Below are 21863 nucleotides of genomic sequence, written 5' to 3' on the forward strand. Positions count from 1 at the left end.
CATTTACCTTGATTTTCATGATCCTTTCTTTTCGTAATATCGTATGTAATTGCGATTTTATATATAGCGGGGATGAAATAAATATAAATATATGTAGTTTATTTATAGTAAGGATGCTGAAATTTGTATTTTAATTAATTACGTAATGTAAATATTTCTCGTTTGTTTCTTAAATTCTCATATTTTATTCCCGTTGCAACGAACGGTCATTTCTTTTAGTGTCCATAAATAGCTATAAGAGGCATCGATCATCGCAGCAAGCCGACTGGGTGTGGCGCCTACGTGATCGTTGGTTTGTTTCGCTTGTTTGGGCATACAGCTATGAGAACTTTGTTGGGGGCCCATACTACTTATCATCATGTGTCTAATTAAAGTTGTACCAGTTATAGCAATTTCCCGGTGTCATTTTCCACAAATGTTCTTCATTTTTTGTGGTCCGGGCCTTGGACGTACACTCCAGAATAATTGTAGCATGACATGACGTGTGGCGGTTTCAATATTGGTCTAGCAACGTGCAACTTGTAGCATTACAAGAGGATGGTGTATTGGTAAGAATTGAAAAGATGGTTGACAAGTTGCAAAGGTTCGGTTCCTCGTCTCATGTCTCGTCTGTACTCTCTCCGTCCCATACAAAACGAATCTAAAACTGGATGTGACATATTCTAGTACGATGAATTTGACATATATACGTCTAGATTCATAGTACTAAGATATGTCACATCCGGTACTAGACTGGTTTTTTATGGGACGGAGGGAGTACTCCTTTGTCCCAAAAAGATATAAATCTTAGGCATGAATCTATACACATGTGTTTAGGTTTATCCCTAGGATTTGAGTACGTGTCTATGTTCATCCTTAGGATTTAAGTTTTTTTTTTAACAGATGGAGTACTAGGGATATGTGTTCATAACTGTGCAACACTTTCTTGGCGAGAACATATTGTAACAATTGGTCTTAGAATTAATATGCACACTTTCTTGGCGAGAACATATTGTAACAATTGGTCTTAGAATTAATATGCACACTTTATTAATAGCTACAAAATTCAGATAAATGAACTGGTAGGCAAAAACTAGAAATGTAACTTTGTTTTCCCCATATTGCTACTCCAAATCTATATGCATATCGCTACTCCAAATCTACATGATCATATATAGAGTATATTTGGAAGAGCTTCTAGCAGCTGCAATTTCTCACAGAATTTTCAGCTCCTCCAAATAGTCCAGATTGTCACCCAGATTTTAAGAATATGCAGTTGTAAAAGACAGAAAATGAACTAGAAGCCAAAAGCTAAATAACTCAGCTTCTCAATATTCTCAGTAATTAACTATCAACTAGCAGATTCTCAAATTATTAAGCTCCTCCAAATAGACCATAATGAGCTATCGAGTTGGATGATACTACCAAGACACTATAAAATCAACCGTTTCTTCCTTCACTACTCTAGGACGGTCTTTATCAATACCATAAGCTCACATCATAGTTCCCTATAATTCGTACGCAAATAATTGATGTTAGTTGGTTGTTTCCTTTGAGCATATCTTTCCTGGTCAGGGAGGTGACGCTCAAATCAGAAACAAAGTCTAGTGCTGGAAACTATGGAGTACCAACTAAAGTTTATAGTACAACCTTTATCCTGGCATCAGGATGGCAGAAGGTGTGAAACCCGTGAGATTAATTAAAAATCAGTTTCGAGAAACAATGATAAAGGGCTCAGATCACCTGCCCAAAACATATCAGTATTGCAACTTCCAGACAAAAAGACGCAATTGTCAAGTGTAAGGGCATGACCGAAAAACACTAACATCTAGCGGCGGAGAACTAATTCTTCATAAAGATGAGTTAGTCCGATGACAGTGCCTCATGATCCAAACAAAAGAGGCTTGTTGCTGGAACCCATGTCTGATTTTTCTAAAGTAGCCAGATGCATGTCAGTGTACATCACTAACTCCAATATTAAGACGAGCATATGAAGAAATTACTTCTCCAAGTCTCCAACCGTCTACCCTACACAGCATCATGCAGCTTGACTAAGGGATAAGTTTTACAAAAGTTTATAGGAACCCTAGTACCTCCAGACCCTCCATAGCGGACTTACAGCCTGTACTGGCCCTAAGTAAAGGGCCAGAACAAAGGCCTTCTTGATTTGATACAGGCAAAAGGGGCTTCTGAAACATGCTTTCAGTCCGATGATTCTCCAAGCTTTTTAATGGCATCCTCTATTGCTGGCACAGAATCACGAAATGCTTCCCACTGCTCAACTGTCAAACTTATCCCTGCAATTCAGCAGCGTGGCAAAATAAGAAATGAAGCACATGAAATCAAACATATCAACACACACGCAAAGGTACAGTTACGTCATGAAAGTAAAACAAAACTGCATTGCATTAGCACCACTACACAAAGAATGCCTGTGAAGAGGATGCAATAGGCACAAAGCAAACTGAAAATGAGCTTTTTCATCTTTGGTGGTAAAATAAAAAACATGGTACAAAGGCTCATCCTTTAGGAAGGAAGGTGTCCCAAGTGAAACAATTGTCAGATGTTGGACTTCAATATAAGGATTTGTGATAAAAGTACAATCTGAGGGGTGATGTCGTATTCCAAACATTATAAATCAACACACTATTAGGATCCTGTGTACAGGCTATGGAGTAACTGTGACTCTTTTCTTTTATCTTTCGCTTATGCCTAAGATTGTAGTATAGCTTCATAAGGTTGGGAGATACTTTTGAGGATCAGCTAGACATCTAAGCTTAAATGTTCCTCCCATAAAACTAAATTTGGACAACAATATAAATAGAGCTGGGTAGCTGTTGCATAAGATTTAATCACATTGCACCTATTCAAATATCCTATAAACTAGTTAGAACCTGACATCATATTTAACTTTTTCAGCAACTACGTTCAGCTGGACTAAACAAATAATAAGAAAACAAACTGCACAACAACTTCCAAACCACACTAAAGACTTAGATGGTGCAAACCCAAGGTAAAATAGATATCCTAGTACTACCAATATGAATCATCTAAGAGTAAAGACAAGAAGTCAAATTGGTAACAACAACTTGTAAGCCATAACAGGGACTGTACGATAAATATTTGCAGAATTGGCAAATGGAGAATCCTAACCATAATCAAGCAGTTACAAATTGGCAATAGCACAGATCTACAAAAATAGTGTCGCTGACACAATCAAAGCATGATGGCAAATGACAACAGACAAGTGACAGGTCGGCCTCACTCAAGATTGATATTAGCAAGTACAATAGAAAATACTAGGGAAATTTGCACGAAGTTAATATTTTTAGGACTGATAAGCTGGAAGAATATTTTCATACCCAATTCACAATTCCCTATATTCTTATCATCACCCCTTTGTCTTTAAGCAACTCACCCTTGATCCTTATAACAACACTGGAATATAAACAATAGCTCATACATGCGCAAAACAAAACCTAGGTATGCTCTGTGACATTTGAGAGTGTGATCAAATAGACCAAGAAAGAAGAGGATAGATAAGCACAGAAAACACATCAAAATATTAAACAGATCGAGCTATCAGAGAATTTACAGTTATGATGCAATTCGATTATACAGATGTCAGAATTGGTAGAGTGTAATATTTCCTCTGAGGTCTAAACAAAATCTAACCCAACTGACTTGCAGCAGTCCCACCCATAATAAAACTGGTAAAGTTCGAGATATATGTGTAATATTAAGGTGCATTTTAACCGAGCAGTTGTAAGACAAGTCCTCTATTATAATAGCAGAAATCCAATGTTTCAGCTAACAAATCAGGAATATGTGCATCACCTTTGGCGGGCAGCTCCTTGCCGTCCTTGAAGTAGTACTCTCGGATGGACAGAAGCGTCTTGCCCTTGAACTCCTGAAGAGTCACCCTCCTCCTGGCCGAAAGCTGCAAAAGCAAACCTCATCACACCGATTCCCACCGCGAAATCTAGCGAAACAAAGGAGTATCAGCGATTTCACGCGAGGGGAAGAACTCACGCGGCAGAGGATGAGGTCTCCCTCGTCATCGTACTCCCTCTTCGTTCCACCTCCCCGCTCCTCCTCCTCCTCCTCCTCCTCCTCTTCCTCTTCCTCCTCGGCCTGTTCGTCCTTCCCCTCCTCGCCGGCGCCGCCGGCCTGCTCCTGCTGCTGCTCCTGCTCATCCTCCTGGGAGAGGGACTCGAGGTACCCCTCGACGACGCGGCGGACGAAGCGCTTGCGGTCGGGGATGGAGAGGTCGATGCCGAGGCGGTCGGCGGCGGCGGTGCGGACCTTGAACTCCGTGAGGGACTCCATGTCGGAGCCCCGGAGGATCTCCAGAACCGTGGACTCCACCTTCTTCTGCGTCTCCTCGTCCATGCCGGCCGCCGGTGGGGCGCTGGCGAAAGGCGGCGATGCTTCGGCTTCCCTCGCCGGCTTTCTCCCCACTCTGTCGAACTCCTAACCGCTGTACAGCGCCGCCTGCGTCGATGGGGGTAGGGGAAGAGGACGAGACTCCTGGGCTATCCGGCCCGACATATTCGGCGCTTAGGAATAAGTTCACCGAAGGTCCCTCAACTTAACAGCGAGATTTATTAAGGTTCCTTAACCACAAAATTAAACTATACAAAACCGTTCAAAAGAGATCCCAAGGCAGTATAGTGGGCTGGTTTCGCTGACGTGGCATTCTAGTCAGCACAAATAATAAAAATAAATATGTGGGGTCCACATGTAAGTAACCCACATTTTTCTGTTGTTCTTTTTTCTTCTCCGGGCGTGGGCGGACGAGCGCGGCTGCTAGGGCGGGCGTCGGCGAGTGCGGCTGCAGCGGCAAGCGGAGGCGGTCGGCGCGACGAGGCGGCGGGAGAGGAGGAGAGGAGGCGTGCCGACGCGAGAGGTGGGGGCGTCGGCGGGAGAGGCGACCGACCGCATTGGCGGGAGAAAGGGGGAGGTCGTCACCCGCGCCGACGGGAGAAGGGGAGACGAGCCCGGCTGTGCTGGCCGCGCTAGACCTTGACCTCCTCAGCGGCGGCTCGTCGGGGAGACGAGCTGATCCGCCTCGCGCAGGCAGGCGAACACATCTGGTCCAAGAGCCCCGGCGGTGGCGTGTCCGGCGGCGACGCCCGCGAGACCCTCAACCTACGACAGCATCTTCTCCAAGCTGTTCGACGCCACAAGCATTTTCCATCTTGCCCATGAATGAATTCGTTCATATACACGTATGCCTCCTTGCTGATTGATTGGTTCATTGCCATTGCAGAACAAGTGGATGGAGTTCTTCCCAGCATCGTCTCCAAAGCTCATAGCATTGAGCAGGGGCTATGGGCCATCGCCGATGTCTCCGTCAACCTGTAGCGCGCCCGCGGGAGAGGGGGGGGGGGGGGAGAGCCGGCCAACCGCACCGGCGGGAGAAGTGGGAGAGGAGGCCGGCGGGAGATGGGGAGAGGAGAAGGGCGAGTCGTCATCATCGCCGCCCAGTCCGCGCCCGCCTGCCTCCGGCAGGAGGTGGAGATGTGCGGGGAGTAGGGGGCAAAGCCGGAGGAGGGCGGCCGCCCACACCCAACAGTCGTCGCGCCCCTGGTGATGCGGCGCGCACGGAGCGACCTGGAGCTCGCCCGCCGCCCACCCATCACCGCTCTCGCCCACCGCACTCCGCCCGCAGCCCGGCGCCGCTCCGCCGCCGCGCTCGCCCGTCGTCGGCATTGACCTGGTTCTTCTGGATACTGTTCGGCCAGCCTGACGCGGAGAAAAGAGGAGAGAATGAGAAGAAAATAGAGAAAAAAAAGTGCAGCTGGCATATGGGCCCCACATATTTTTTTTTAATTTTTTGCTGACTAGGATGCCACGTCAGCAAAACCGGGCAAAAATACTGCCGAGGGACCTCCGGTGTGAAAGTTTAGGGGTACACATTTCTGGTTTTGTGGTTAAGGGACCTTAAAAAATTTCGCTGTTAAATTGAGGGACCTCCGATGAACTTATTCCTCTGCACTAAGGGTGTGATGTGGCCTACTGGGCCAATAGGAATTGGGCCGTCATATGCTTGTGCTGGGCCTCTTTGTTTCATACTCCAGTTAGAATAAGTTCACTTGCCGTTCCCTTATATTTATGTCTAGTTTAATTTTGTATCCTAAACTGCAATATAGAAATATTCGCCTCTCATCTTGGAAAAACCATCTAAATTAGGTCCTTTGGTAATATGGGCGGCTGTTTTAGCGGATGTGGCATCATTTTCAGCATAATAATAATAATAATAATAATAATAATAATAATGATGTGACGCTGCCATACACCGCCTCCCTTCGCTTTTGTCAGGCAGGAGAGAGATGAGAAGAGAGGGGAGACACGGAGAGAGATGAGGAAGAAGACTGAGAGGAGGGGGGAGAGAGAGGAGGGAGATAAAAGAGTGGAGGGGAGTGAGTAGGACTGTATGACATGTGGGGTTTATTTTTGTTTTTGTCACGTAAACGTCTAGTCAGCACGAGTGGCCCCGGATAAACTTACCATGTTAGTGAAACCATCCATCTACACTTTTAAAGGAACTAATTTAACCTGGTTTTGCATGTTAAGGGGTCAAGACTCAAGTCTGCTGGTGTTACGGTTTAGGATGGATTTAAACTCGTCGTCAAAGATGAGAGACTCAAAGTGAACTTATTCGTTGTAGACAGGGCTTCAGAACAGTGACTTGGGCCGGTCTGCTTGTTCATGGGCTATATGACATGGAAGGACGAAAAGAAAATCCCGTAAAGGCCGTCGATCCGCACGGACAAGTCACAACCCTAGGCCCAAGTCCCCCCTCAGTCCTCACTCCTCACTCCTCACTGTCCCGCCTCCACCGTTCCCTCCCCTACCGGTCGCCGCTGCCTCCCTAGCCCGCCGCCGGCAAAGCTATCCTATACTCGTATCCACGTTGCTTCTTCGAGAGAGAGGATCGAAAAACTCGTAAGCATTGTGCAGCTCGAGGAGCTAATCTCCTGCCTCCCGCCGCCGCCGGCGACCACTATCACCCACCGCAAGATGCTCGCCCGCAGGAAAACCATGGAGATGGCCGTCGTCTCCGACCCCGCCCCCGCCGCCGTCACCAACCTCAATTGTGCCGGTGCCACACGCTCGTCTCCAGTCGCTGCAAATATCCGTGATACCCCGGTGATGAGGGACGTTCTCAGTCATCTCCCGGTAAAGATGGTGCGGGAGTTAGGTCCCTTATTCGCCAGCGAATTTTGGCTATCCACCGTTATGGAAATTGACGACGAACAGCTGCTCCCCCAGAATGGCGAGCAAGTGGATCTCATTGAGAGGGTTGGGTCAGTCCTTTCCACACAAGATGGGCCTTTCCCTACGGTGAGGCTCACCAACTTGTGCTTTCAGCCATTTGGGGTGCAGGAATTACATTGCATAGGTAATTATTCTTGAAGCTTTGGTCGTTTTGCATCAATTTGCTTGTTAAAGATGAGTCGCTGCTTAAAGTATCATGCACTTATATTCTTCTAATTTTCTCTTCTGTACAGACGATGATGAGTCTGCATTTATTATTCTGATGTCTTGGTTTAATCTCTTTAACTCGAAGAAGGTGACCAAGTTCATCTTTCTCAATAGAGCTCAGCCAACGGCTAAACTTTTATTTGTGCCAGAAAACATTCTTAAGTGCTGGAGGCTCGAGACCCTGTATTTATGTCAAATCAGGTTCAAGGACCCCTCTGGAACCATTGATTTCCATTTGCCGAATCTCGCAGAATTGGGGATTGTCAATTGTGAGTTCCACCATGATACACTGATGAAGATGGTTGCACAGTGCCCAAAGCTCGAAAGGTTATCTCTGGCTTTTCTCTAGTTTTCTACCAAGATTCACTTTGAGTCTAATAGCCTCAAGAGGATGGTGCTCTGGAATTATTCTGCAAGAGACAGTGTTAGAATTGTGGCCCCAAAACTATGCAGACTCATATTGCATAATGTTGGCACTTCTGAGCCTCAGCCCCATGATGAGCACCCTGATCCTGGTGACCATCGAACCATGGTGTTATCTATGAACTCAGAAATCGATATGGATCTTGAAGTTTTAGGTTACATTGACCTGAACTCCCATGTGCCACTATTGAGTGAAGGGCAATCTTGCAAGTCTGTTAGGACTTTGGGAGTTCAACTTGGGTTTGGGCATGATAATGAGTTTCACACCATGCGGCGTCTATTGAAATACTTTCCATCTGTGGAGAACCTATACATACAGGTATAACATATTTTTTTACTTGCTTGGTACCATCATGCCTGAGTTAAATGACACGTGCCTCTTGATTTGCAGAGTACTAAACTGGACAATGTCACTATAGATCTAACAGAAGATCGCATTATTGACTTGTTTGAGCCAATAGAAGATCGTAAGATCATGATGGTTGTATATGAGGCTTTTAAAGGTTCTGACCATGAGTTATGCTTAGCATCCGTGTTATTGCAGAGGCTCCCTTCCCTGCAAAAAATGACGATATTCTATGACCGTGAGATCAGTGATTTCGTAATCAACAAGTCACACTCTACCTTACAAGCAGCCATGCTCGGTGCCACAGTTGAGTTGAACTTTTGTGCATGCCCTGAGTCTTCATGGACTCTACAAGAAGCCCTAAACGCCGATCACTTAGCATCTAAACCATGAGGTAACTTATATTTCAGTGTTGGCTGGACCATGATGTGGTGCTTGTTTTGCTTTTTTCAATGTTGAATGTTCAATAAGGCATGGCTTGTTATACTTTTCAGTTGCCTAGCAATTATTTTTTTAGGTCAAGCTTAGGATTTCTGCACGAATTCTAGATTTGCACATTCGATTTACTCAGCTCAAGTGGATTTGCTCAGCATGAATATCATCATTCTAATTTATGTAACCCTAACCAATGACTTTTATGCAGAATTTCTCTTCTCATTTTTGCGATACTTGCTAACTGCTTTGTTGATTGAAGCCAACGTCCATATTGTCATTTGCTGTATGACTATTATTTATTCCATGATTTTGTTTAGTGAAAATAGCTAATAGTTATGTTTAGCTTTCCTTTTATCACTGCTCGATTAGGATTTGGGAATCATTAGAAGCATAGTTACAAAAACCAGATCAAAGCACCTAGACCGGGCCAGGGGAAAGGGAGATAGCAGGTGGACTCTTAAGCAATTGCAGTGAGATGAAATCTTGATTAAACATGAGCCATCGAACCAATTCTGACTAGGAAGGGAGGGACGGACGGCCAGACTCATTAGAAGCATAGTTAGAAACCAGACCCAAACACCTAGACCGGGCCAGGGGAGAGGGTGATAGAGGTGGACTCTTAAATAATTGCAGTCAGATAAAATCTTGATTAAACACCAGTCATTGAATCTATTCTGACTACGCATTTACCCAATTTTGGCTTTGGGGGCAGGAGATGAAATTGGGGCAAGGGTGTGTATGATTGTGTGGTTTGGGTAGTTGTTCAGCCTTCACAGACAATGTTAGATTAGTTGATCAATTGTTGTATGCCATGTAATTTGAATATTTGATTGGTGCGGATTGCTATTTGTGTGTGATCGATCAGTGTTACGTACTTTGTGGACATGAATCACAAGTTATTTGCGGCTTCTGAAATATTTTGCTACATACTTTTTACATGGACTGTCAAACAGCTGTACTGTCTCGAAATATAAAACCTATTTTGTGCTTTGCAGGATATGTCAAAAGCTATCTACATTTGGAGCTTGAAAGTGCAATTGGATAAGCATTTTGGACACTGGGAAGAGGATGCTGGACTTGTTGACGAACTTCAGAAAAGGAACAACACAATATGTTATTTGTGCCAAGCTAACTGATCTGTTGTTTCATTATCTAAAAAAACTGATCTGTTGTTTTAATGCCTACTAAGACCATATTATTGTTTTTTTTTACAGTTAGTCCCATCACCTGTCATGATGACTTGACAGTTACTTTTTGAACAAAATTTAGACCGCTCCTGTACTTTTCTCATTTTCTAGTTGGGAGATAATGTGCCATGATCCATACTTGTGGTTTGGTTTGTCAAGAATTCTCTTGTCAAATGCCTAGGAGGTACAAAGTAAATCTACATTGCCGCTCATGTTTATCTACCTTATCCTACCATTTTTCACGTAACTTTTCATAGCAATGCACGGAGTTTCCATAAAGGGTCACTGTCCTCTTCTAGTATTTTCGATTTTACTTTTGGGTAGGATTTTGTTTGGTTTCCCCTCTGCCTTGGATGAATTTAGATTTGTTGAAGTTGGAAAGGTCTATTTGACTAGAATTTGAAGTATGGGAAAGAAGCATAGCTGCATAGGAACTGTTTAGAAAGCTTTTGACACTCATAATCTCTAGCCCTCTTTGATAAGGTAGATTCTCACTCTGTCAGCCACGTTGCTATATGATGCAGACAGTGAGATTAGTACTAGCTAATTGAAACCTAGATTTTTAGATACGCATCAGCTGTTTCCAGATGTTTGGATTGTCACCAACTGGCTCTATTCATCAGCTGTTTCTTAGAACGGAGCCATGGAGAAACTTCTTATCTTCAGCTTTCCCTAAACGAGGTCATAGTCTCAGAGAAATACCATGAAGGCAATAGGGTTATCCGGCGTAATTGATGATCTAGGTCGTTGAAATTTGTACTTTGTTTCGACTTTTTTTAAGTCAAACTTCTTCAAAGTTTAATCAAATTTATTATAGAAAAATATAAAAACAGTTATAGCACCAAATTAGTTTCATTACATTTAATATTGAACATATTTTTTTTCTAAAAATATTGCTATATTTTTTTTATAAATTTGATCAAATCTAAAAAAAAAGTTTGACTTAAGAAAAGTCAAAACTACTCTATCCGTTTCACAATGTAAATCATTTTAGTATTTTCTAGATTCATATTGATGTTAATGAATCTAGATAGATATATATGTCTAGATTAAATGATTTACATTGTGAAACGGAGGGAGTAATTATAATATGAAATTGAGTTAGTACTACTAATAATTAATTTTACAAGTTCTTCGATCGAGAACAGCCCTAGAACCCTTGGGGCACAAAAAGAATGTTTGGCTACAGCCTACAGATATAGCCTACATCAATGTTCATCAGTTGACGTATAGGGCGATCTGTTGGAATCTCCGACTTAGATTTAACTTTTTAGTTGCACGTAGAATAAAGTAAAATACTAGCACATTAATAATTAGGGATTCGCTATACAGAGAGTCCCAATAATTAAGTATTAATTATTATAAAATTTTAAAATAGATCTAAAATATATAGTAAAATTAAAGAAAACATCATTTAATAATTTAAATAATATGCTAATGAAAAACGAAGTTGTAACGGCGAGTTAAGAAAAGTGCACAAGTCCTCAGATTCCGAGTTTCCGACCACAGCCCGAGATGTGGGGATTCGGGCCCGTGAGTGATTTGTCCGCGCATTCAGCCCACGAAAGCGGTGAGTTTGCTCTAGACAGCTGGCTTTGTTCATTCACTCGCTGTGCACGAGCAATATCAAGCACCATCTCCAGTTCCAAGTTCCAATTTTACAACTCTCCTTTACCCCATATTGACACAATCCCCAAGCCCAAATCCCCAATCCCACGACACTCTCCCCTCCTTCGCGGCTGCCCTAGGTTTCATTCTCTCGGATCAATGACAAGGACGGCGATAGCGCGGCCGCCTCCGATGGACATCGAGGACGGCTGGCGCCGGCTAGCGGCCGGGTTCGAGAAACTGTTGCGCATTCTCGACGGGGAGGAAATGCTATCCTTCTCGGGTGCCGAGTACAGTGAGCTTCTCCAGTATGGAACGCTGTTCTTCTCGACTTCCTTTTGCTTTTTTCTGTTCTCTTTGGGGTTTAATCTAACACACATTGACATGGGGCGTCTTCCGCGGCGTAGGATCACATATAAACTGTGTTACGAGAGTCCTGCCGGTCACGCCGCGGAGATGTATGATCGGTGGGATAAGACAATCAGGCATCACATCGTTTATCAGGTATGTGCCGCCTTTTCCGGTTCCCCCTGCCCCCGCGATTATCATCAATTTTTATTCTGCGCACCTAATCAATGTGTGAAGTATTCTCAGTTGCATCGATCGATATCTGTTAATCTGTTCCCAACCTGCTTAGCTTGTGTTTGATGCATCCTGCAGTTGCCCTTAGCTAATACCTGTGTGAGAGAACGCTCGCTGTTGATATCTTTATGTTCATGTCTTTGTTACCTGATCATGCAGGTGCTACCGTCCCTCCAGGATATGCAGGGAGAGCCCCTTTTAAAGAACTTCGTTCATCACTGGGAAAACCACAAGGTGTTGATGAAATGGCTCAAATCCGTCTGCATGTACTTGCGATTGGCATTCACTAATCAGAGGTCACTTCCACCTATAATGGATATTGCTCTGAATTTGTTCAAGAACGTGGTAAGAAGCATATTCTGAAGTTTACACGTGTATTCTGCTGTGCAAAAGATTTCAGCTAAACCCATGCTGCCTACTGCCCTTGGTTGTAGGTTTTCGAAGAGTTAAATAAGAAAATGACACAAATCATCATCGAAATGGTAATATCTTCCTCCTGCTTGTTTCGTTTTCTGACCGATTGTCCAAGATGCATAAAAGGATGTTACAATGGTGCTGGTGCATTGATTTACCAGATTGAGGAGGACAGGGCAGGGAAGGTTATGGATTGCAATTTGATCAAGATGACTCTCAGTGTCTAAGCTGAACTTGGTAGAGGTGGTAATGGAATGGATGTTTATGAAGGTTTCGAAGAAGTGTTCCTCAAAAACACAGCAGAACATTACAGAAGAAAGGCCCAAGCTTGGGTGTCCCGTGGTTCTTGTTCTAAATATTTGGTCAAGGTATCTACGTTAAGTCCTTGCAATATTCTCTGTAATCTAGCATACCACTTATTCTTTGTCATGAGTTTTATGTTCTGCAGGTGATAAAATCTATACAAGAGGAAGAGGAAAGGATCCAGAATTATTTGAAGCCATGGACTGAGGCAAGACTGTCAAAGGTTTGTGATAGGTTTATTTATTTTCCCATTTCTTCTGTGCATTTGTTAGCTTGTTTTCTTCACAAGTCTGTTTTATCATGTACGCATTCATCGCCTACTCAGTTGGAATTTAACTTCCAACCCGTTACATTGAATACTTACAGACAGTACTCCTGGAATTAGTATCCAGGCAAGCTGAATGGCTACTTGATGATGATAAATCAGGTTTTAGAGGTATCCTTGCGGCAGAAAATGATCTGCTAGATGATGGAAAGGTTTGATAGAAAGAGACCAAAGCCTTACTATATGAGCAAATATGTAGAATCAGTTTAAATGAATATGTCTTTCTTACTACAGGGTAACGAACTGAACTTGATGTTCAGAGTTTTCTCCAGGATTTCTGGTGGTTTATTGTCAATGGCCATAGCCTTCCAGCAAGTAAGCTATACTTCACATTATGCTAATGATATCTATTTCTTTGTCAAGATCAGTGACCTTAATATGTTACTTTTGTACACTGCAGCATATTAGGGACATCCTGCAACAGGTAGTTGGTGCTGCACACATGGAAAAGGTGATGCATCTTGTGCTCGCACATTGTACTTCATATCCATTCTTGTTTCAACTTCATGTGGCCTTTTCCGTGATGGATGATTTCTGTTGCTAGTTTCATGTTCCTTGTATTGGTGTTCTGAACATCCAAATTTCAATAGCTTGACGTGTAAAATAATTGTGAAGATTTCAGTTGTGTGTAACATAATCATCAATCTTATCTTGATAACCCACTGACTGATCTATGATATTTTTCTTGTAAGTTGAAACTTTCCCCTTATTATTTAATTTCAAATTTGTCCGGCGAAAAATTAATTTCAAATTCTTTAAATGTGTTTAATATGAAGTGGGAGCACCTATATGATAACACAGATTGCTTTTATCGTATGAAACAGAGCATGAACCTTACCATATGTTGTTTTATGTTCTGTTTTGTTTTCTTACTTAATACATCCTTGCATATTGTATTCTTTTCTATACCTTGTTAAACAGTGTATTGCATGTTTAGCCGTCTTTGAGACTAACTGCTAAAGAGCATAATTATCACAAGATTCCACACCTATTGGCACATACTAACGCGATGGATTTACTAAAAAAAAAGTACATGATGGACATACAAAAAAAAGGATAAGATAAAAAAGAACTAGATGTTATGAAAATAAGCTTTCTAAAGTTTGGATAAACCTCTACTCTAACCTAGGTAAATATGACTTAAGAGATATTGCTTGTTCTCCTTGTAAGAGTTGTCATATATCATTGTTCTGCTACTGCTATTACCATAAAAGTAATTTACTTGATTGTTTTACGTGTTAGTTGTTTTGTTTTTGGAAAACAGAGGGAGGCTCTCTATTTCATTTATTGATACCAAAGTGACAGTTTTGCCAGTTAGTTCGCTACTTAGCTTGTGTTTTACTTAACATAATTCTTCTATCTTAATATATGCAACGATCATGTTAGCCACCAGTTTATTATGATTTATATGCGCCACTTTTTTGCAATGAAATAACATATTATTTTGTTTTGTGCAATCTACAGGGTAAGGAACCATCAAATTCAATTGTAGAGGTCAGCATTTGTAGAATCCTGGTTTAAACGGAACTCCCCCCTCCCCCCCTCCCCTCCCCCCTCTCATGTGTGTGGGTGCTTGCACACGTCTTTAGGGGGATTACTAATGCATAGCATCTTGATTTTAGGTATTTGTATTGAGAATCATGAAGGTTCTTCAAAAATACGAAGCGCATGTGATCAATAATTTTGACAATCACATTTTGTTTCGCAAGGTTTGCTTGGTTGGAATGACTCAATAGTCAATACTTTGAACATTGCCTTAGATCATTGTAATTACTTGCTAAAACATGATAGTATGATGTTGGTTACTAGGGAATTCTGTCTTTGTGCAGGCCCTGGATGAGAACTTTAGGATGATCTGCAACAGAAACATTGCTGATTTTAGTGATGGGAAATTTTTCATAATATTCCTTGAGAGACTCATTGAACAACGTACATGTGGCAAGCTAGACGATGACTCTGTTGAAGATACCCTTGCAAAGGTATGCTACTACTGGCTTGTTTTTGCAATTCTAAAGCTCACATCCGTAGGCTTACGGAAACAATTTGCCAATGTGGATACTGAATTTTCAGGTCGTTAAGCTTCTACCGTACCTGCACAGTAAGGATTACCTTGTTGAGCTGTACAGGTTTGTGGTTGCTTCTTTAACTTGGGAGCTATGGTTGTTTGACTCCTTAGAAGACAACTGAAGTTTGAGGAATCCATTTTCCCCCTGAAAATGTATTGCAGGAACAGGCTTTAGGAAGACTATCCATTGGTTGCAACATTGAGGTCGAGACAAGCTTTATCACAAAGCTAAAACTAGTCTTGGACGTCTCAATCCTGGAAGATATGCTAGAAGATCATTCAATTTCAAAAGAACTACAAAAATTCTTCAAAGACTATATGAGCATGAACCCAGAATCAAATACTCTGGTGGATATGGACACAATGGTTCTGAAACAGGGTCATTTTCCTTCTCAACAAAAACAGCATTTATCGCTCCCCCCTGATATGGTGCCTCTCTTAACCATTTTCTAGTTCATTATGGAGTTATTTTGGTTATCCATATTTCTAATAAGGTAAGATCTGAGATGTTCTTTTTCTCAGCTCAATTGTGCTGAAGCTTTCGAGAAGTTCTATCAAGAGTTTCATGGACAAGCGACAGGAAATAGGAGGGGTAGAACGCTTACCTGGATCTATTCCCTTGGAAATTGCAATATTGTTGGAAACTTTGAAGGCAAATCAGTTGAGATGATTGTCTCACCAATGCAGGTGAGTTCAAATCCCGTAAGTCTGAACACAGAGCCACGCCCACATGGGCTAAGCATGACCTTTTTATGCCCTTGATCTATTTTTGCCAGGCTGCATTGCTGCTGCTATTCAATGAAGATGATCGATTAAGTTATAATGACATTGTGGCTAAGTTGGAAATCATGGACAATGATGCAAAAGTAATGCTGTATTCTTTATCATGTGGAAAGTACAGCATCCTAAAAAAGGAGCCGAGCAACAAAACAATTGCTCCAGACGACATATTTGAGTTCAACAATAACTTCAGTGTTAAAACGGGAAAGATAAAGGTGATCCTTTTGTAACCAGAACTTCTGTTAGCGCCTCTCTCTCTCTCTCTCTCTCTCTGAGGTGACTGTAATGTGTGCTGCAGGTACCGCTTCATCATGTTGACAGGGGTGATTTCCGTGCCAGTGAGACCATGGAAGATGTCAGGAGGTACCGGAAGCAAAATGTCGATTGCGCAATTGTGCGTATAATGAAGGATAGGAAGACATTGGATCATGAGAAACTCGTGGAGGAATGCAAGAAGTTGTGTGATCCTTATTTCAAGGTACTAACATACTACAGTATATCCTCCACTAAAGAATGCTTGTGGCAGTTTTCCTTAATTGCTTTCTGGCGCATTTTTTTTAGGCACGTCCTCTGGCCATATGTAGTGCAACTTCTCAAAAGATGTCCATTATTTGCATTTTTTTTTAGTCTGCACATGTGGTCGTTTTAGAGAACGAAACTGCTTGTGTAGAACAAAATTAGATTGATCTTTGGATTTTCTTTTAATTCATTTTTCTTTGTCGATGACGAAGTTTTCTTCGCTGCAGGTCGATGACGACCTCATACAAATGAGGATCGATCATCTTGTAGCCGAAAATTATCTTGCTCGCAAGGAGGGGTGTACGTACGAATACTTGCCGTAGCAACAGAAGACTTGAGGATCAATAGTGCTAGAAGCCAGTAAGAGGACATCGTAATGTTTTCCGCCGGCACTTAGCTTGTCCGTCCGGTTAATCAAGTGAAATCCAGGGCGATTGCTGCATGCTGTGATACTGATACTGACACGCATTGTAATTATTCTCGTGGCGAGATGTGCTTGACTCGTTAGGAAAAAAAGAACTGTACGGATATTAAAGATAATGAAATGCTATAGTAGATTGATGCCCTTTTCTATTCTTCAACTCCCAACTTCAACCTCCTCTTTTTTTTTCATTAGCATGTTTTTCAAACTGTTAAATGGTACATTTTTTTTACAAAAGTTTATATATGAAAGTTATTTTAACAAAAAGAATAAATCTATTTTTAAATTTATAATAGTTAATACTTAATTAATTATGTGCTAAAGAGGTTTTTCATTTTATGTGCAACAAAATTCTCTCTCTAAGCCCCTTGATTGGTTACAAATCTTGTAATTTAAGCCCCTTTTGTTTCTTTAATACCTTTTAAATAATTTTCTTTCTTCTAATGAAAAAAAATTTATCTCAAAGTTTTGGAGACCGAACGGGGCCTAAGAGTCCTTGAGGGAGTTAAGGGGGAAGGTTGACTGGCCCCTGGGCGCTCGCCCACGCCCCCGCACTGGCCTGGGATCGGTTTGTTTGGCCTGGGATGGGATCGGTTTGTTTGGCCTGGGATCGGTTTGTTTGGAATATTCGTACAGTTCAGTATTTGAAGACGTAAAACCGACGAAGATACCAAGGATCGAACTACAACGGAGTAAAAGCCGAAGAGAAAACCGAGCCCCGAAAAAACCGACGATTCGGCTCGGTGATTTTGTGCCCACCCCTAGCTGCATCCACTGCTCCACACCTCCTCCTCTGCTCTATGCTCCTCTCTCTCTCTCTCTCTCTCTCGCCCTCGGGCAAGAACCTCTCGCCACCACCGTAGTTGGCATCGACCACGACTGGAGCATCAATGACCGGAGCTTGGCCACCACACGACATCCCCGCTCTCGACCACTCACCTAACTTCTATTTTAGGGGTGGCAGCAAGATCCCATTGCCCCGACCATAGGGCACGGGTGGCAGCAACCGACGACGTTGTGGATGAAGGCGTCGATGTCGGTGGAGGAGGAAGGATGGGGATTTGATGATGGTGGCCTACCTCTATTCTCCCCGCCACCCACCACTGCCTACTCCCTCTAGCCTTGCTTTCTCCACCTACTTCCTTATGGGAAGAGGAGAAGATGAGGGGAAGAGGCTATTGACATGCGGGGTTCACATGGGTGTCATACTGACGCAGCTGTCACGTTGAACAAAACTGCCTAAGGACGGGTGTGTTTGGTTCACGGTTAGAGATGGCAATGGGGACCCATAACCCGAGACCCGATGGGTTTTTACTCTATTAGGAGCTAATCGTGTTCTAACTCTTATACCCATGGGTCCACTAATGGGCAAAAACTCCTACCCATTGGGTATATGGGTATGGTCCGTTCTTTACCCACCGGTACCCACCAACCCGTGGGTGAAAAAAAAACCCGTTGATTGAACCTAAAACTATTAGCAATATGAGTCTCAACAACTACTAAATCATAGCATAAAACTCCTTTCACATCTTAAGCATTGTTCTAGTCTAGTTATATAAAATTTTTATTTGATTTCTTGATTATATAATGCGGTTGTATAATTTTTTACTCGCCTTTGAACGCTAATGTTAATAGCATTGTTGCTAGAGAAAATATCGATGGTTTACAACTCTAATATAGCTAGTTAAAGTACAAAACTATATAAATGCTACAAGTCAATTATATGGGTATGGATACCCGTTACCCGCACTGGTGTGGGTATGGGGACGATTTTGTACCCGCGACGGGTGTGGGTATTTAAGTGGGAATATTTAGACATTGCGGGTGTGGGTATGAGGCAAAGGAACCCGATGGGTATGCACCCGTTGCCATCTCTATTCATGGTCATACATGGACAGGATATGGCAATCCATATTTTGTTGGATATGGCGATCCAATTTTTTGTTTGGTTTGTATGGATATGGCGATCCAATTTTTTCTTTGGTTGGATTATATATCATGGATGGGAAAAGCCAAAAATTAGTGGGACCCATTTGTCATATATATTTTTTATCAAAATATAATCATCCGAGATCTTATTTTAAAGATTTAATTATAACAAAAATAATGGTGTAATCAAATCATAAATTAAATAAACGGTTTAGGCGAAAAAAATCGTTTGAACCTTGCTTAACAGGAAATCAAACCAACCACAGCCAATCGGAATAAGACACATCACTCAGTTCAAAACTGAATGGCTTCATCCAGCCAAATCGACCGGATGCACTCATCCAGTATATTGAGGGAATATTCCCTATTCTGGGCCGTCCCATCCACCCTGCCCTCCAACCAAACTGCACGAAAACTCATGCGGCCATCTCATCCATCCAACCAAACACATCTTAAATGATCTAGTTTGGCAGGTTGAGGGATGTCATATATCTAGCTTTCCAGTTTAAGGATAATTTTGGAACTCGATGATAAGATGAGGGACATTAGATTTACTCTTTCCAAATTAAACTGCAGTTAATAATCCCAAAACAAAAAAAAAATCATGGACATGATCCATTCAGAATCCTTAGGTAGGAACCGAAACTGATTGACATGGGCCGGCTAGCTATCCGTCCGAATCGGTCACGACTCACGTGGCTGAGAGAGAACAAGAACACCCAAACCCTAACAAAAAGGACCTTATCTCAACACCGAAAAAAATTCCCCAATCCTTCGCCGGACCAAAAGTTACCCCATCCCCACAGATCGTCGCTGTCGTCGAGAGCCTCATCGAGCATGGATGAGCCGGTGGCGGTGGTAGACGTGGTCCACACGATCGCGATGGGACTCATCGATTACCTCTTCCCCCATCCTCCCGTATCCAACCTCTGCGCCGCCACCGCCGCCGCCGCCGCGCCTTCCTCCCCCGACGGTGCAGACCGCATCAGCTGCCTCCCCGACGAGATCCTCTGCAACGTTATCTCCCGCCTCCCTCTCAAGGCCGCCGCTAGTACCACCGCGCTCTCCTCGCGATGGAGCCGCCTCTGGTACTCGGTGCCTCTCTTCTTCGCCGACACCCACCTCCTCCCGTCCGACGGCAGAATCACCCACCCCATCTCCGTCACCAATGCGGTCTCGCGCGTCCTCGCTGCTCACCCGGGACCCTTCCACCGCGTCGACCTGTCCTGCAGCATCATGGAGGCACACCTCCCGGAGCTCGACCGCTGGCTCCAGCTCCTCGCCGCCAAAGCCGTCGAGGAGCTCGTCTTCGTCAACCGTCCCTGGCCCATCAACCTGCGCCTCCCGGCCACGCTCTTCAGCTGCACATCCCTCCGACGCCTCTACATCGGCGTATGGAGGTTCCCCAACACCGCTGGCCTCCCCCAAGGCAGCACCGCCTTCCCTCACCTGCTGGAGCTTGGCCTTTGCTGTGTACTCATGGAGGACCGCGATCTCGAATGCATTATCTCCAGGAGCCCTGTCCTTGAGATACTCACTGTGGTTCTCAGCCAGAACGTAGTGCGCCTCCGCTTTGTCAGCCACAGCCTACGTTGTGTGCAGCTCGGCTTCTCCTGCGTGGCGGACCTTGCAGCTGTGGACGCCCCATGCCTCGATCGGCTCTTACTGAGCGATATTTGGGCCACGGAAGGGAGAAAATTCTCGACGAGGATCAAGATCGGCCTTGCCCAGGGGTTGAGGTCACTAGGATACCTGGAGCCAGGGCGACACTTGCTGCAGATCGGCACCACCACCATCAAGGTGCAAACCCTCTTTTGTTAGTTCCCACTGCTGACAGTTTCGCCAAAATATGAACTGTTTTTGGTGGATTTTGTTGCAGGCTAGAACAAGAGCAACCCCAAGTACCATGGTTCCAAGCGTGCGGATCTTAGCATTGAAGGTGTACTTTGGTACCCTCAACGAAGCCCAGATGTTGTGCAGTTTCCTCCAGTGCTTTCCCAACGTCGAAACGCTGCACCTCAAGGTGAACCCACTCGCTCCACTTGATATTTGAGTCGTAATCGGTGTCTGATTGCTTTTTAACTACATGATCCATGATTGCCTTGCACTGGTTTAATTTTCAGTCTGACAAAGCTGACGAACTCAACAATGCCACTGGGGAGCACAAGGCCATGTTCTGGAAGGGAGCTGGTGAAATTGAATGTATCAAGTCACATGTTAAAAAGATGGTTTTCGATGAGTTCCAAGGGAAGCAGAGTGAGCTTGCCTTCATCAAGTTCGTCATGGAGAGGGCGCAGGTGCTGCAAAAGATTGATATTATTTCCACCAATGCAAGTTGCACAACTTTGGAGAAGAATAAGCTGGTTTTGAAGGCTCTGGATTCTGTAAAACCTGCGAGTAAAAATTGTCAAGTAGTGTACTCGACACATGCCCTTCTCGAAGAAGGCGGCAGTTTGATTTATCTCGTAGTGATCCTTTTGAGTTTTGACCACAGAGGTCTCAAACTCTAGCTGTTAATAATCTAGTGAATTAATTTATCTACATGCAAGACTTTGGGCTGTTTAGGTTCTGAATATTGCATGAGTAATGTATTCTGTACTATCATTATTAAGTTGAACTTATTAGGGATGAAGTTGTGAGCATTTCTGTTCTGTATGCAAAACATTACTACCACCAATATTTGTTTTGCTATGTCTGCCAATTATCTCTGTTTCACCAAGGAATGAATTTTATAGTGGCAGTCGATATTCATTTTTGTATGAACTTGCTCAGAACAAACTTTGTTCCCATTTGATGTGTATTATCTGCGTCCGAATTGACTAAGGCATTGCTGCCAAGTCGATTGTTATACGAGTATATTTATCTTTGGTTTCTCTTCTGCTGTGTGTCCTTTTCATTATGGTCGATGCAAAATCCGTCTGGTTAAACAGCCGTGTGGTGCTGATACGGGCATACGGCCATACGGGTGAACCTCTGTTATGCGGTTTCGCCTGCTAGACGCTAGGTAGGTAGGTCTGAAAAACAAACAATATGCTTAGCTGCTTTTGCAAAGACAT

The 21863-nt window shown here is 43.3% G+C and overlaps 3 protein-coding genes and 1 pseudogene across 3 annotated transcripts; 3 read left to right on the forward strand and 1 right to left on the reverse strand.

Annotated features, from left to right (window-relative positions):
* Positions 1-1723: 1723 nt before the first annotated feature.
* Positions 1724-4518, reverse strand: LOC127757844 (RNA polymerase II transcriptional coactivator KELP). The gene is made up of 3 exons (XM_052283430.1): positions 4012-4518; positions 3817-3919; positions 1724-2276 (listed from the first exon to the last, which is right to left on the reverse strand). The coding sequence occupies exons 1-3, from the start codon at positions 4369-4371 to the stop codon at positions 2182-2184; spliced, it is 558 nt and encodes a 185-aa protein (XP_052139390.1). The 5' UTR covers positions 4372-4518; the 3' UTR covers positions 1724-2181.
* Positions 4482-10064, forward strand: LOC127785985 (uncharacterized; annotated as a pseudogene).
* A 1445-nt stretch (positions 10065-11509) lies between these two features.
* Positions 11510-17109, forward strand: LOC127757894 (cullin-1-like). Its single transcript, XM_052283488.1, has 18 exons — positions 11510-11777; positions 11877-11973; positions 12211-12396; positions 12486-12533; positions 12627-12833; positions 12914-12991; positions 13135-13245; positions 13328-13408; positions 13494-13544; positions 14558-14587; positions 14716-14802; positions 14923-15072; positions 15164-15226; positions 15327-15587; positions 15681-15845; positions 15935-16153; positions 16237-16416; positions 16685-17109. The coding sequence occupies exons 5-18, from the start codon at positions 12720-12722 to the stop codon at positions 16778-16780; spliced, it is 1686 nt and encodes a 561-aa protein (XP_052139448.1). The 5' UTR covers positions 11510-11777; positions 11877-11973; positions 12211-12396; positions 12486-12533; positions 12627-12719; the 3' UTR covers positions 16781-17109.
* A 2423-nt stretch (positions 17110-19532) lies between these two features.
* Positions 19533-21628, forward strand: LOC127757801 (FBD-associated F-box protein At5g60610-like). The gene is made up of 3 exons (XM_052283391.1): positions 19533-20607; positions 20687-20830; positions 20931-21628. The coding sequence occupies exons 1-3, from the start codon at positions 19645-19647 to the stop codon at positions 21315-21317; spliced, it is 1494 nt and encodes a 497-aa protein (XP_052139351.1). The 5' UTR covers positions 19533-19644; the 3' UTR covers positions 21318-21628.
* The last annotated feature ends 235 nt before the right edge of the window (positions 21629-21863 follow it).

The sequence above is a fragment of the Oryza glaberrima genome, chromosome 1 (genome assembly GCF_000147395.1).
Source record: "Oryza glaberrima chromosome 1, OglaRS2, whole genome shotgun sequence".
Classification (NCBI taxonomy): domain Eukaryota; kingdom Viridiplantae; phylum Streptophyta; class Magnoliopsida; order Poales; family Poaceae; genus Oryza; species Oryza glaberrima.

Coding starts and splice junctions, on each gene's coding strand:
- LOC127757801 (XM_052283391.1), top strand. CDS start 19,645: ATGGATGAGCCGGTGGCGGTGGTAGACGTGGTCCACACGATCGCGATG. Junction 20,608..20,686: donor TCGGCACCACCACCATCAAG/GTGCAAACCCTC, acceptor ATTTTGTTGCAG/GCTAGAACAAGAGCAACCCC. Junction 20,831..20,930: donor TCGAAACGCTGCACCTCAAG/GTGAACCCACTC, acceptor TTTAATTTTCAG/TCTGACAAAGCTGACGAACT.
- LOC127757894 (XM_052283488.1), top strand. CDS start 12,720: ATGGATGTTTATGAAGGTTTCGAAGAAGTGTTCCTCAAAAACACAGCA. Junction 14,588..14,715: donor CATCAAATTCAATTGTAGAG/GTCAGCATTTGT, acceptor TCTTGATTTTAG/GTATTTGTATTGAGAATCAT. Junction 16,154..16,236: donor TTAAAACGGGAAAGATAAAG/GTGATCCTTTTG, acceptor TGTGTGCTGCAG/GTACCGCTTCATCATGTTGA.
- LOC127757844 (XM_052283430.1), bottom strand. CDS start 4,371: ATGGACGAGGAGACGCAGAAGAAGGTGGAGTCCACGGTTCTGGAGATC. Junction 3,920..4,011: donor GAGACCTCATCCTCTGCCGC/GTGAGTTCTTCC, acceptor TTGCTTTTGCAG/CTTTCGGCCAGGAGGAGGGT. Junction 2,277..3,816: donor CAAGGAGCTGCCCGCCAAAG/GTGATGCACATA, acceptor GCTGAATTGCAG/GGATAAGTTTGACAGTTGAG.